At 33.6% G+C, this 14173-nt stretch overlaps 1 protein-coding gene across 1 annotated transcript; it reads left to right on the forward strand.

Moving 5' to 3' along the window:
• Positions 1-5033: 5033 nt before the first annotated feature.
• Positions 5034-7828, forward strand: LOC137828899 (protein NUCLEAR FUSION DEFECTIVE 4). Its single transcript, XM_068635645.2, has one exon. The coding sequence runs from the start codon at positions 5947-5949 to the stop codon at positions 7711-7713; it is 1767 nt and encodes a 588-aa protein (XP_068491746.1). The 5' UTR covers positions 5034-5946; the 3' UTR covers positions 7714-7828.
• Positions 7829-14173: the final 6345 nt, after the last annotated feature.

A 14173-nucleotide genomic window follows, 5' to 3' on the forward strand; every position in this document is an offset into this window, starting at 1 on the left:
ATTGTGTGAAAATCCATCAAGTATTCCAATCTTTTTAGTGTGGGATTAAAAGTACGTAAAGGAAAACTTGATGGTGAACTCATTTGTATTTCCATATGAGTAATAGAACTAGTAGATTCACTACTTGAATTTATAAGGACATAATTGTGTCCAATGTTTTCCTCAAATGAAATGTTGGTGTGATTATTATTGTTAAGTGTTGATGCAAAAGATTATGCATAGGACAATCAACCGCTAAGAAGAATCTCAAGAAAAGAACAGAATTCATAAATGTGTTTTCCACGTATTCAAGAAAAGTACTTAATGTGTCTAACATAGCCAAATGGAAACATATTATTACATTTCTTGAAACAATAATGCTACAATTTTTTAAGATGAAAAGAACAAAACATCATGTACCTTCCTTATATCCTAAAAAATACATTTTTTAACTCTTGAACTGAGTTGGGCACATGAGACATTAAGGGTACTAGGAAAGGTTAGATAGCCAAATATTTTTAAATGGTTGAGATTGTTTCTCTCCTATTAATAAGGTGAACAAAATGTGGGACAATAAATTATCAAAGACTTGTAGGAAAATTTGATTCAAAAATAGGAGCACAAGAAACATTCATAATATGTTTCCATTTTGTTGAGGAGTTTAGGGTTTAAGGTTTAGGTTTGGTGGACAATTATTTTATTGTTGAAAAGTTTCATGCATAGAAAATCTAGGTCCATTATCATTTCTCAAAAAATTTAATTTGTTATCAAATTGATTTTCAAATTTAATTATAAAGTTTTGTAAACTTGTTCTTGCTTCATATTTTTATTTTAACAAACATATCCAAGTGAACCTAGTAAAATCATTCACCAATGTGAGAAAATATTTGTAACTTTTTATAAATGAGATTCTAAGTGATCTCCAAATATAAACTCGTAATATTTCAAGAAATTTTGTAGACTTTATATTGTTAAGGGGAAAAAGATTGTTTCTTTTTTTTTTACAAAGTGACAAACATCACAAAGAGAAAAAAAGTAAAGTATTAATATGAGGAAATATAATGTGTTTTAGAGAATCATCTTAATCATGTCCCATGTGACAATGCACAACTTTACTATTTCAGAATCTATGTTAGATCTATTTCTATATTAACATGAGAAAGAATCATCTTATAATTTTTATTTGTATTTCTATTTGTACAACTTTGTGTAAAAGAACAAGAAAAACTTGAACTTCTCTATTGATATAAGTTTTTTTATTTTATTGAAAAATAAAATAGTTTGAAGATGAAAAAGAAGAACAAGGTTCATAACACATCATTCAATTCAAGAAACTCAAAAATTTTAACCGTACAAACAATGTTTTTATGTAATTTGTTACTATTAATTAGGTAGAAACAATTGAGTATCAGAAATATTTGTGATTGAGGAGAATAAATCTTTATCAATACAAGCACGTATGAATAAAAGCTTTGAGATCATATTAGAAAGTGATTTTAAATTTAAATCAACCTCATAAAATCAAATTGTAAAATGAAATTTATATTCATTTTTATTCTTTCATAATCTTTGGTGAATGTTGAATTCCAACACACACATCAAAGACGGGATATATCATAACTGATATTAATCTAAGTTGTCTTGTTAATAGTTTAAAAAAAATCAAATTATTTAAAATTCACAAATAAACCACAAGAAAATAAAAATTATTGGTAAGAAAAATAAAAAAAAACACATATATATAATAATATGAGAGGCATAAAATATTTCTTATAATATTTTGGTATGATGTTTGTACTGTATTAATTATTTTATTGCGTATTTTTTTGTCTTATTTAGTATTCTACTAAAAAAATGTATAAATACAATATGTAAAAGCTTATTCCTTTTGTATTTCTGTTTTCTTTAGTTTGTCAACATCAATTGTGTAAGTATATAATTGACATTCATTTCACATGAAATGTCATTTATGTGAAAGAGTAAATTAGAAGTAAACGAGAGGGAAATTTTTGTATTTTGAAAAGGAAAATGATGGTTGAACAATCGGTACCGTAGTTGCTCCAGCATACAACTGGCTATGTGACAAAGTTAATATTATTTTATTGGAGTTGTGGGGTCTGCATTTAATAGATTAAAAATTTTCTTTAAGGGTCAAAAAGGGGAAAAATTATGATTTAAGATATTGGGGCGCCTCCTTCTCCTCCATTCTCGTAAGCATTGTTCTTCATTCTCGTTCACATTCCTTCATTCTCGTGCAAGTGCGGTGCGCATTGTCCTTCATTGCTGCAAGTGTTGTGTGCATCCTTCATTCTCGTGCAAGTGTCGTGAGCATTGTCCTTCATTGCTGCAAGTGTTGTACGCATCCTTCATTCTTCTTGACGTTCTCGTTGACGTTCTTGCTGCAAGTGACGTTTTTTGTCGTCTTCCACCTTCTTCTCAAGGTTGCTCGTCCAACTTCTCTTCCAGCATGGGTTTAGGGTTTGGTGACCAAAGGTAATACATTTTCTATTCATTTCTTTATTAAGTGAAACATTCATATTGTATGCTTTGTCCTGGGTGATATGTGTTTAAATCTGTTGTGGTCATTGTTGTTTGAGTTTACTATTTGGATTTTTTATGGAGCATGACTTATTTTTGTGTGGAATTTGTTGTTAAAATCATATATTTGCGTTTGCTTAGTTTGTGTAAGTATGTATGCTTTTTTAGTATTTTTTTTTCTCCAAAAAAAAGACATTTTATGAAGCTATTCTTGTTGGGGTGGGGCATGATTTAGGGAGAAAGTGAGTTAAATAAGGTTTTTAGAGGGTGATAGTATGTGGTGACCCTAGTAGGAATATGTGGTGACCCACATTACACTTCCTGCACAGACCTATGGAAATGGGAAGTGAGTGTTTGTCTTAGTTGGGGAGGGGCATGGGGCATGAGGCAGGGAGAAAGTGGGTTAAATGAGTTCCTTAGAGGTCATGAGAGTAGGACATTGTGAAGTGAGCACAAAAATTCACTCAACTTATAGAGTGACAGTATGTGGTGACCCTAGTAGGAATATGTGGTGACCCACATTACACTTCCTGCACAAACCCAGGGAAAATTTTTATGGAAATGGGAAGTGAGTGTTCGTCTTGGTTGGGGAGGGGCATGAGGTGGGGGAAAGTGAGTTAAATGAGTTCCTTAGAGGCCATGAGAGTAAGACAGTGTGAAGTGACCACAAAAATTCACTCAACTTAGATGGTGGCAGTATGTGGTTACCCTAATAGGAATATGTGGTGACCGACATTACATTTCCTGCATAGATCTAGGGAAAATTTTTATGGAAATGGAAAGTGAGTGTTCGTTGCCTTTTAAGGGAGTTATGTACTAGGTGGGAGGAGAGGAGTCACGGTTTTGTAGTGAGCTCTAGAGTTGTCCCATTTACTGTATTAGATGTTTGTTTAGGTATATGTCTTAGAGTTGTGGGAGACAATTTTGACTTAGCAAAAACAGAAAACGGTTGTAAGAGTATGAGTTTTTTCAAACGTAGTGATGTATCTGTGAAAATGATTTATGGTGAAATTGTTAAACATCGCAACGAATGTTCCATAAATGACTTTTGCATGCTCTACATTTTGTTAGGAATGTCACATTTTTTATTTTCAAGTAGAATGAGTTTAGTTCCTGGTGGGTTGTTTAGGGTTATGGATGATCTGGGCGAATTGGGTAGGTTTAATTAGAGAGGTTTAGTTTATGACTTTTTGGTTAAGAGTTTGTGTATGACGAGGAAAACTAATGCTACATATATCCATGTTGGTGGTTGTGTCTACTTGATGTAGGTAATTTAAAATGTTTAGTTCGTATATGTAATGACTTCCCATCCATTTTGTGGTTACTGACATTAATTTATGACATGAATTGTGTAGATATGGGCTCTTGAACATTTGTTCTCTTACAAGTGCCAAGTGCCGAGGATTGGAAATAGATATCCTCGTATCACACATTGGATGGATGTTAGGCTGGGTGACATTGAAATTGCATTCCGACTGCAACAGAATGTGGTTTGTAGAATACATTGAAATTTTTATTAAAAGTAGAATACTTATTTTTTTTCATTTATGTTGGTATTTGTTGTGTGCATGAACAAGTTATTGTGGACTTATCTGCGTCCAATGAAGAGCTGCAAAATGAATTCGTTCTACAAGCATTTGAGGTAGTTCGACGTGGATTTACAACCAACATGTCAAAAAAAGGACTATGGTAAAATAAAGGTGAAAGTAGTTTATATGTTTCACCAAGCGAAGGAACAACAGGTTCTCATAAGCAATTTGGAGAAGGAGTTGAAAGAGTTACAAGAATTTTTAACTGCATGGGCAAAATCTGATGTGCATAATAGTCATTCAGTAGAGGATGACGAACATCTGCAGAGGTCTTATGTTGATGATAAAGACGTATCCGAAGAGCAAGATGGGAGAAAAGAAAAAAGTAACAACTTCACCCAAGTCAAGCATAAAGCAAAGAAACGTGTGAAGTCGACTGTCATGAAAACACCATGGACTAGCTATGCAAGGGCAAAAAAATGAATTTCTTAGTCATACTTGAAAGGGATCATACAAGAGGTGTGTTTAGTACTTAAGTATGTTTATTACGGAGTACTTGTTAAGAATGGTACATATTTATTTTATTGGGTGTAATGTGGTTACAAAATTTAAGAAATGTATTTAGCAACTACCTTCTAATGTTGAGAATTGTAAATTGATTGGAATTTTTCAAGTGTATGCTTGAGCAACTGCGGTACCAACCATCATTTTCCTTTTGAAAAACATGTTTCACTAAACTACAAAAACATGTTTCACTAAACTACAGATATAACATTGGAATCATACTACCAATGCAATCACATGACTGTGTTCTGTTACGACCCATGTGCCTCCCTGATAACAAAAACAAAACATCTCAGAAAATAATCTTCTTCAATAACGCTTCTGTTGTCATTTACCTACAAAAGAAACAAAAAAATAAGTTGACTTTTACGCTTTTCTCTAAAATTGTATATACCAATTTCTCACCACCATCGTTTTACTTCTTCTGTGAATCAGGGTAATTGGATCTTAAATATCTATATCACTTTTTCTATACTTCTTATTGAGTTTTTATTTCCTCACTTATCTTTCAATGATTTCTTTTCAGAGTCAAAGTTCTTTTAATTCGCATATTATAATATTTTGTACTGCACCCATAATTATCTTTCAAAATTAAATTTCATTATTATAAATATGAGTTTGTATTAATACTAATCTTCATCTCACTTCTTAATAATCATAATCTTTTATATGATTCAAATGACTGTGATCATGTTAAAATTTACCCAGATTTACCAAAACAATAAACATGTGATACAAAATCGTATGATAATTTATGGTAAATGACATGAGACAGGGTTAGACTCAGATTCTTTCAAAACCTGTAACAAATGGCAGATCAAGATTCATTAGTTTATAATAATCAATCAATTTCAAGCAACACAAGTATCAAAAAAAGAAAATCAATCAACCCTATGTAGCTTTATACCTATACCCCCTGCTGTACCAAACGACTATGAACTGCAGAATACCATGCTCACTGGAATTCCTCATATTCCCAAGTTTCCCACAGAATCCCTTCTCTTCCCTCAATGGCTAGTTCAACCAGCATCTTTTAGTGCTTGTAATATTCTCAAATCATGCACAATTTCTTTCCCCAAGAATCTGGTTCCACTTTTGGTGGAGAACCTAGTTACCACAAAGTGACTTTTATGTTTTATCATACAGCATATTATTGCATCCTCTAAGTATATATGTTCTTATCCCATACTCAAAGTTAAGCTCCGTGCGCAATATATACACATACTCACACAAGCGTGATTCTAAATCCACAACAAAAGAGAGAGTTTGGTTGGTCTTTCCACAGCAATACAACCCTCTCACCACACGCACCTTGTTACAATAATTTCCTCCAAAAATGGCAGGGGAAGAAGAGCTAGCAAAAACCAAGGCCTTCATACGCCATGTTATCACTGGTCGTTGGTTCATGATCTTTGCCTCGTGTCTCATCATGGCAGTTTCAGGGGCAACATACATGTTTGGTTTGTACTCCAACGAGGTCAAAGCCTCTTTGGGCTATGACCAGTCGACGCTAAACTTGATAAGCTTCTTCAAGGACCTTGGTGCCAACCTTGGAATTTTCTCTGGGTTGATCAATGAGATAAGCCCCCCTTGGGTTATACTAGCCATGGGAGCCACTATGAACTTTGTTGGCTACTTCATGATATGGCTCTCTGTCACTTCACGCATTGCCAAACCCCAAGTGTGGCAAATGTGTCTCTACTTTTACATTGGTGCTAATTCTCAGTCTTTTGCTAACACTGGTGCTTTGGTAAATTGTGTCCAAAGCTTCCCAAGAAGCCGTGGAAGTGTTATTGGTCTTCTCAAGGGTTATGTGGGTCTAAGTGGTGCTATTTTCACTCAGCTATACCATGCCTTCTATGGTGAAGACTCCAAGGCTCTTATATTCCTAATTGGGTGGCTTCCTGCTGCTATTTCCTTCATTTTCCTTCCAACAGTTAGGGTGTTGAGTATAACCCCACAACTCAGAGAGATCAAGGTTTTTTACCAACTTCTTTATATTTCACTTGGGGTTGCAGGGTTTCTCATGGTGTTGATAGTTATACAGAACAGGTTGAGTTTCACTAGGGTGGAGTACATAGTGGATGGGATGATGGTTCTTTTCTTGCTTCTTCTCCCACTTGGTATTGTGTTCAAAGAAGAGTTCAAACTTTGGAAGAACCAAAACCAAACCTTCACAGATCATGCAGATGCTGCCTCAGTTATGGAATTGCCACAACCACAAGAAGCACATGCAGCTGCATCTTCTCATTTGGAGGGGAAAACTAATTCTTGTCTAGAGAACGTATTCAAACCTCCAAAAAGGGGCGAGGACTACACCATCTTCCAAGCTATTTTCAGCATCGACATGTTGATTCTGTTCATTGCAACAGTGTTTGGTGTGGGAGGAACATTGACGGCTCTTGACAATTTGGGACAGATTGGAAACTCATTGGGGTACCCCAAAAAGAGCCTCACAACTTTTGTGTCTTTAGTGAGTATATGGAATTATCTAGGAAGAGCATCTTCTGGCTTTGCCTCAGAAATTTTGTTAACCAAATACAAATTCCCTCGTCCCTTGATGCTCACTCTAGTCATGCTTCTGTCCTGTGTTGGCCATATTCTAATCGCTTTTGGTATCCCAAACTCACTTTATTTCTCTTCAGTGATTATTGGGTTTTGCTTTGGGGCCATGTGGCCCTTAATGTTTGCCATCATATCTGAAATATTTGGCCTCAAGTACTACTCTACTTTATACAATTTAGGTGCTGTGGCAAGCCCTGTTGGATCTTACATTCTGAATGTGAGAATCACCGGTTATTTGTATGATAAAGAGGCTTTGAAGCAATTGGGGATGAAGGGACTCACAAGGCAAAATGGGAAGGACTTAACTTGCTTGGGAGTGCAATGCTTTAAGACAGCTTTCATCATAATCACTGCATCAACCTTGGTTGGATGCTTTGTTTCCTTTATTCTAGTGTTAAGGACCAGAAAATTTTACCAAGGTGACATTTATGAAAAGTTCAGAGTTGAACCAGACACACCACAGAATCTTCCAACTTTTGGCACCTCTGCCACCACCTCAAACTTCGCTCAAGAACCAGATAAAATCAATAGGAAATAATGTATGTTCAATGTCTGCATAGTTTACCTTCATTCACTGAAAAAATTCATCTTACAAACTTTGTTCACATCAACAATAATGAGATTTTAAGGACCCAAAAGTTCATTTATGTATACTTCTAGTGTTCACAATAATCTTCTCAAACGTTTAAGTTATATCAGTTTACGAAAAAAACTATGGTATGAACAAAAATTGATATTCCAACATTTGTTTGCGGTGGCAGAAATCGTGTAGAAGCAAGCTCTTACATGATCTCTCACCGTTGTATAGATTTTTTTATGGAGATTTGTATGTTCTTTTTTTTGTTTTTATTTAGTTTTTTGGGTTTGGATTTATATATGAACCACGTGAGTTTGAGTTGGACAAATTTTCAGCTCAACACCTTGCTTTATTTGTTTTTGTTTGATTTTTTAATAATAGTAAAGATTTTCAGTCACTTTTTTTATAAACATTTTTTAGAGTTTATGTCCTTCAAACTTGTAATTGCTTAAGTGGTAAAGAATAAAATCAGTGACAGATACCACATTTGTTCGTTTCAATCAAAATGGAAGAAATAATGCTTGAGGGAATTAAGTTCACGAATAAATAATTATGAAAAAAGTCATTTTAGATTACCTAATTGGTAAACCAGTCTTTAAAACATGATTATAATTTCACAACAAATCTAAAATATATTTTCAGACGGATTATTGAACAACGTGAACATATAATCTGAAAGGTATTCAAAGTGTTTTAAACGGAACGAAGTCTTTTTTATTATTATTGAAGTAATGAATAAAGGTGTTTTTGTAAATGTAAAGCATCAATACGATGACAAAAAAAACAATAGGACACAGGAAAGAATGTGGGCCGAAAATTTTATTCCAAAAATGCAAATGGAAAAAAAATGCAAAACAGGAAAAACATAAAAATAAAAACAAGGTTTATTTCATAATCCATTTTTATAAGGCAAATTCTTCCTGAACCTTCGTATCTTCTTCCTCTACCTCTATATTTTTTTAAATTTCAATAATATATTTTTGAGTATGGTGAAGAGTGTGATGTCTTCTTCTTTATTTTCAAGTAGTGGTTTAATTAAGACAAATTTTGTAGTGTTTTTATTGATGGTGATTGACTTTTGTTCGCTTATTTTTTTATTTTTTAGAAGGCACAAAACCTACAAAAAAAAAATCAAGGAGGTATGAGAATATAATACAAAACTAAAAAAAAAATATTTTTGTATTAGAAACATCAAATTCAACGAATTTTCTCATTAACCTTCTCACACATGCTCAAATGATCGAAGTGTTATCTCAAACACTATGATTCGAGAATAATAAAAATGTTATAGGTAGAAGAGAGATATGAGGTTATTTAAAAAAAGTAATATTATTATTTATTTAGAATTATTTAAATTTGTTAAAAGATTAAAATCGATTTCTTACCACTATTATGGAGGTGCATGATGAAATATATGACAGTGGAGATGAAATATATGGAAGTAGTGGGAGAATTTTACTTTTATAATTTTCGTGTACTTTTAAGAATAAAGTGTAGGTCATTTTAAGTTTCTATGCAGTTATTCAAAGAGTTCAAATTTAAAAAAAATTATATTAATGTATACTCTGACAATAAATAATATATATATATATATATATCTCATGATTATTAAAAAAATTGTCTATAAATTAATTTTAATTCATAAAAATATTTACAGAAAAGTTTATTAAGCAAGAGAAAGAATAGAAAAGAAAAATACGTATTCATATAGCTTAGATAATATAGAAGGACATGACAAGACATTAATGGCTCCAAATATTCCCACTAATTCTACTCATGATTGCAAGAGATATGATATTTAGGTTATCCTTTATATTACTTGCATTGTTGTTTACAAAAGCTAATTGTATCATTAAGCACTTTTTTTAGTTGTGAATATCTACACTCATGTTTACTAACGATCCTTACCATTGCATTATTATGTTTTGTTTTATCCATCACAGAGATAAACTATATTCAACTGAATTATCATTTCTATATTTATTTATATTTATATATTTAAAGTATAATTTAGATATTTTAAAAACAAATTGTTATTTGTAGATTAAGAGCAAACTATATAATTTTTTTTATTAATCTGATATGTCTCTTAAGAACAATATTATAAAAGAATTATCTAGTTTCAAAGCAAATAACTTCTTATACGTATGTATTAATTGAATTTAATGATATTGCGTACTTTAATGTTTTTTTTAAATGAGAAAGATATTCAAAAATAAATATTCATTATCTTTAGTTTTTATTGGGGTCCTGTATTTTGGTATGTTCAAAAGTCACACTTTATTTTAGCAGATGATACCAAAAGTAATTTATATACATATTCATTCCTTAATTTTTTGAGGTGTCTTTTAAAAATAAAATTATTATGTAATCATTGAGCTTCAAAGTGAATAATACATAGATGTGGTAATTGACTTTAATAATATCATTTTATACTCACATTCAATGCCATTATGTTTTATTATGAACCTTCTAATGTGTATATTTTATGAAATTGTAGCTCATGATGTTGGGTATGAAATCATGACCAATTGGGTTGGGTTGACTAGACACCATGTTTAGTGAGTGGGCTTAATCATTGTGTCCCCTTTACAATTTCTATTAAAAAAGATTATTGTACTTGTAATTGGTGCGCAACAGGACAGAAATAAAAACCTAATAGTTGTCCGTGTGGATGTAGATTGCAGTTGGCGACCGAACCACGTTAAATCTTGTGTTGTTTATTTTCTGTGGTTGATTCGTGAATATGTGTGTTGCTTCCGCGTGCATTTTTTCCATCAAGTGGTATCAGAGCCTGGTTCGCTTACACTCTAGAGACCCGATCAGCAGAAATTAATCGACTCGAGACGTGAAAATTGCGGCTGTAGCAGCGTCCCAAAGTTAGGGTTTTGTAGGGGCTGCAGTAACGTCCCAAAGCTAGAGTTTCACAGAAGCGGCAACAACGTCCTAAAGTTAGGGTTTCACAGGGCCTACAGCAACGTCCCAAAGCTAGGGTTTCACGATGGCCCAGGATTCGCGACAGCCCAAACCTACGACTCACAGCAGGCGGTGCGACGTGCAGTGGTGTGGGTCGCGACAGGAGTGGTGGCGACTCGCGACGTTGTGCAGGTGGCTTGCTCGCAATAGGGTTGTGTCCTGGCAATTCTGCGGAGTGCGCCAGTGCGGTGGCGGATCGCGTTTCGTGGCGAACAGGTGCAAGTGCTTGCGGTGAGTAAGACGGTATGGAGGTGCAGTGTGATGGCAGTGACGAAAGACGCAGGGTGACACATGCATTTTTTTGCGGGTGCAACAATGACGGTGCGATGTTAGGCACGGGGTGTGGCTGTTTTTCGCTACGACATGAAGTTATGACAATTCAGTTACTGAGCACATCAATAATCAATCTTAGCCAGACTTAAGTCAATGACCATTAAGTTCGATGATGAAGTTCAAGCTTTACTATTGCTATTGTCTTTGCCTGACAGTTGGTCCAAAACGGTTATAGCAGTTACCAGTTCAGCGGGATCCGATGGATTCACTTTTGAGAAGATTTGTGATCTCATTCTTGGCGAGGATATCCGAAGAAGGATTTATAGGGAATTATCTAGTGAATCGCTATATGTCATCAGAGGTAAGAAAAATATCAGAGATGGTGGGAGCAAGAACAAAAGAATGAGTCAGTCAAAGACTCGGGATTGCTCAAGTGTAACATGTTGGAACTGCTAGAAGGTGGGGCATTTCAGAAATCAATGTTGAAATGATAAACAAGTCAACATTGCAGAAAACTTCGCGGACGGGGACTTTTTAGTTTGTTGCGCAGATAACAGTGTGGATTCCTGGATCATGGATTCTGATGCTTCATTTCATGCTACCCACAACAGTGAAGCATTGCAGAATCTAGTTATTGGAGACTTTGGAAATGTAAGACTAGCAGACAACAAAACTCTTGATGTTACGGGCATGGGTGACATAATGTTGAAGACACCAGTTGGTTTCTGGACTTTGAAGGATGTCAGAGTTGTTCCAAGCTTGACGAAAAGTTTGATTTCTGTTAGGCAATTGGATGAACAGGGACATGATGTGAAATTCGGAAATCAGCACTGGAAGGTCGTCAAGGGAAATTTTGTCATGGTTCGTGGAAGAAAGAGAGGTTCACCGTATATGGTCGGATTACCGTATGAGGGAGTGACCGTCCTAGTTCAGAAGATAAACAAAGTCCGGTTCACAGAATCTCGTGGGCAGAAGAGGGTTGTCTTTACAAGAGAGAAACCCAGAGCCACAAGTCAGATTCAGGATGAACGAATTTGGAGAGGTTCAAGTAGACCAGTCAGAGGTACTTATGTTAGAGGGAGCGCGGGTCGTGCTTCAACTGAGGTTCCTAGACGAAAGTGGGTTAGGAGAACCAGTATTTCAGTTGTTGAAACATCTCTAGAAAATTTCTTGTTGAGTATGGAGTATGTTTGTTCTCATGCTATTCCAGGATCCGATAGTTTGTGTACGTGGGAGCCGGTAGGAATAGAGAACGGGTCAGTAACTGACGTGTTGAAACTCAGGGGAGTTTTAATGAAGTATTCAAAATGATTAAGAAGGTTGGTGGCAACTAGAGGTGGAACATTGAGTTTCGTCAACAAATTACATAAGTACATGTACACAATTGAAGGACAGGTGAACATTGTTTTGTGGCTTCAAGTAGGAGATTGTTGGGTATGAAGTCAGGACCAATTGGCTTAGGCTAACTAGACACCATGTTTAATGAGTGGGCTTAATCATTGTGTCCCCTTTATAATTTCTATTTAAAGAGATCATTGTACTTGTAATTGGTGTGCAACAGGACAAAAATGAAAATCTAATAGTTGCATGTGTGGATGTAGGTTGCAGTTGGCGACCGAACCACGTTAAATCTTGTGTTGTTTATTTTCTACAATTGATTCATGATTATGGGTGTTGCTTCCGCGTGCATTTTTTCTATCATATGAGACCATCTAATGGTTATTCACTTCAATAAAAAAACAATCTAATTGTGTGTGTATAAGACTGATTGATCTTATTTAATTTGCGCATACTAAAAAATCGTAGTCATAATCACATTTTTTATATAATGAAATACACTTTCTCCCTTAACCTTCTGAACCGCCTTTTAAGGAGAAAATCGTAACGGAACTCCAAGCTCTAAAGCGAAGAATACCTCGGATGTGGTGACTGACTGTAGCGATACTATCTCAACAGACTTGAGGTCGGAACATTGATACCGTCTGTGGGAAGAAATGAGGTTCAAAAGTTAAACCCTCATTCCCTTAGCCCTGGACTGGAGACTTATTCTGGTACACCCAATAGTCCCACGTTACTTAGGAGTAAAGGTCAATGACAGTTTGAATACACCTTTCTCGCATAATCTTTCAAAATGCTTTTTAAGGACAAAATCGTAAAGGAACTCCAAATTCCAAAGCGAATTATTATTTTAACTTATAAAAAATTTCATTTATTTTTTATTATTCTCCTCTAAAAATGTTTATGGAGAATTTGGTTAAAACTCAGTCTAGTCTAATTCCTTTTTTTTTCAATTATTTTTGTCAATTTTAATTCTTTTAATTTTTCTCGTTCTTTATATATTGTTTATTTTAAAAATAGTCGATTCTAAAATATTTTATACAAGATAAAAAGAATTTGGATTCTGAAAAGACCCATTAGTTAATTTATCTCATTTAATATTTATTTTAAATATCAATTACAATTATTATTTTAACTTATAAAAATTTTCATTTGTTTTTTATTATTCTCCTCTAAATATGTTTATGGAGAAGTTGGTTAAAACACACTACAGTCTTATTTTTTTTCAATTATTTTTGTCAATTTTAATTCTTTTAATTTTTCACGTTCTTTATATATTGTTTCTTTTTATTAGTTGCATATGTTAATAGTCGATTCTAAAATATTTTATACAAGATAAAAAAAGTTGGATTCTGAAAAGAGCCATTAGTTAATTTATCTCATTTAATATTTATTGAATAAAAAAATCTCATAATTAAGAGTAATTTATAAAAATATCAACAAAAACATTTTTAATTATTTTTCAATTAGAAAGATAAATAAAAAAAACTCTAATTTCATTGTCATTAGAATGATGATGGTGCTGAATTAATTTATTGGTATACTAGTTGAAAAAGTGAAAATGTTTGTATTGAAAAACAAGCTCTATACATTATATTCCTACACCTCCATGATTTTCTTTTTAGACTTCTATTACAGCGAAAAATATTATAAAAGAGAATCTTAATTAAATGATTTGAAAAAAAATTTGAATTATGAAAGTTAAAAAGTTAAGTTTTGTATTCCAAATTCCCTGTGAGTGAAAAATTAATTTTCCCTCCACCTCCATACCTTTCTCCTACAACTCTATATTAATTATGAAAAATCAATTTTAATTTTTAAATTTTTTTTAAAT

Source organism: Phaseolus vulgaris, chromosome 7 (assembly GCF_051622355.1).
Source record: "Phaseolus vulgaris cultivar YP4 chromosome 7, ASM5162235v1, whole genome shotgun sequence".
Taxonomy (NCBI): Eukaryota; Viridiplantae; Streptophyta; class Magnoliopsida; order Fabales; family Fabaceae; genus Phaseolus; species Phaseolus vulgaris.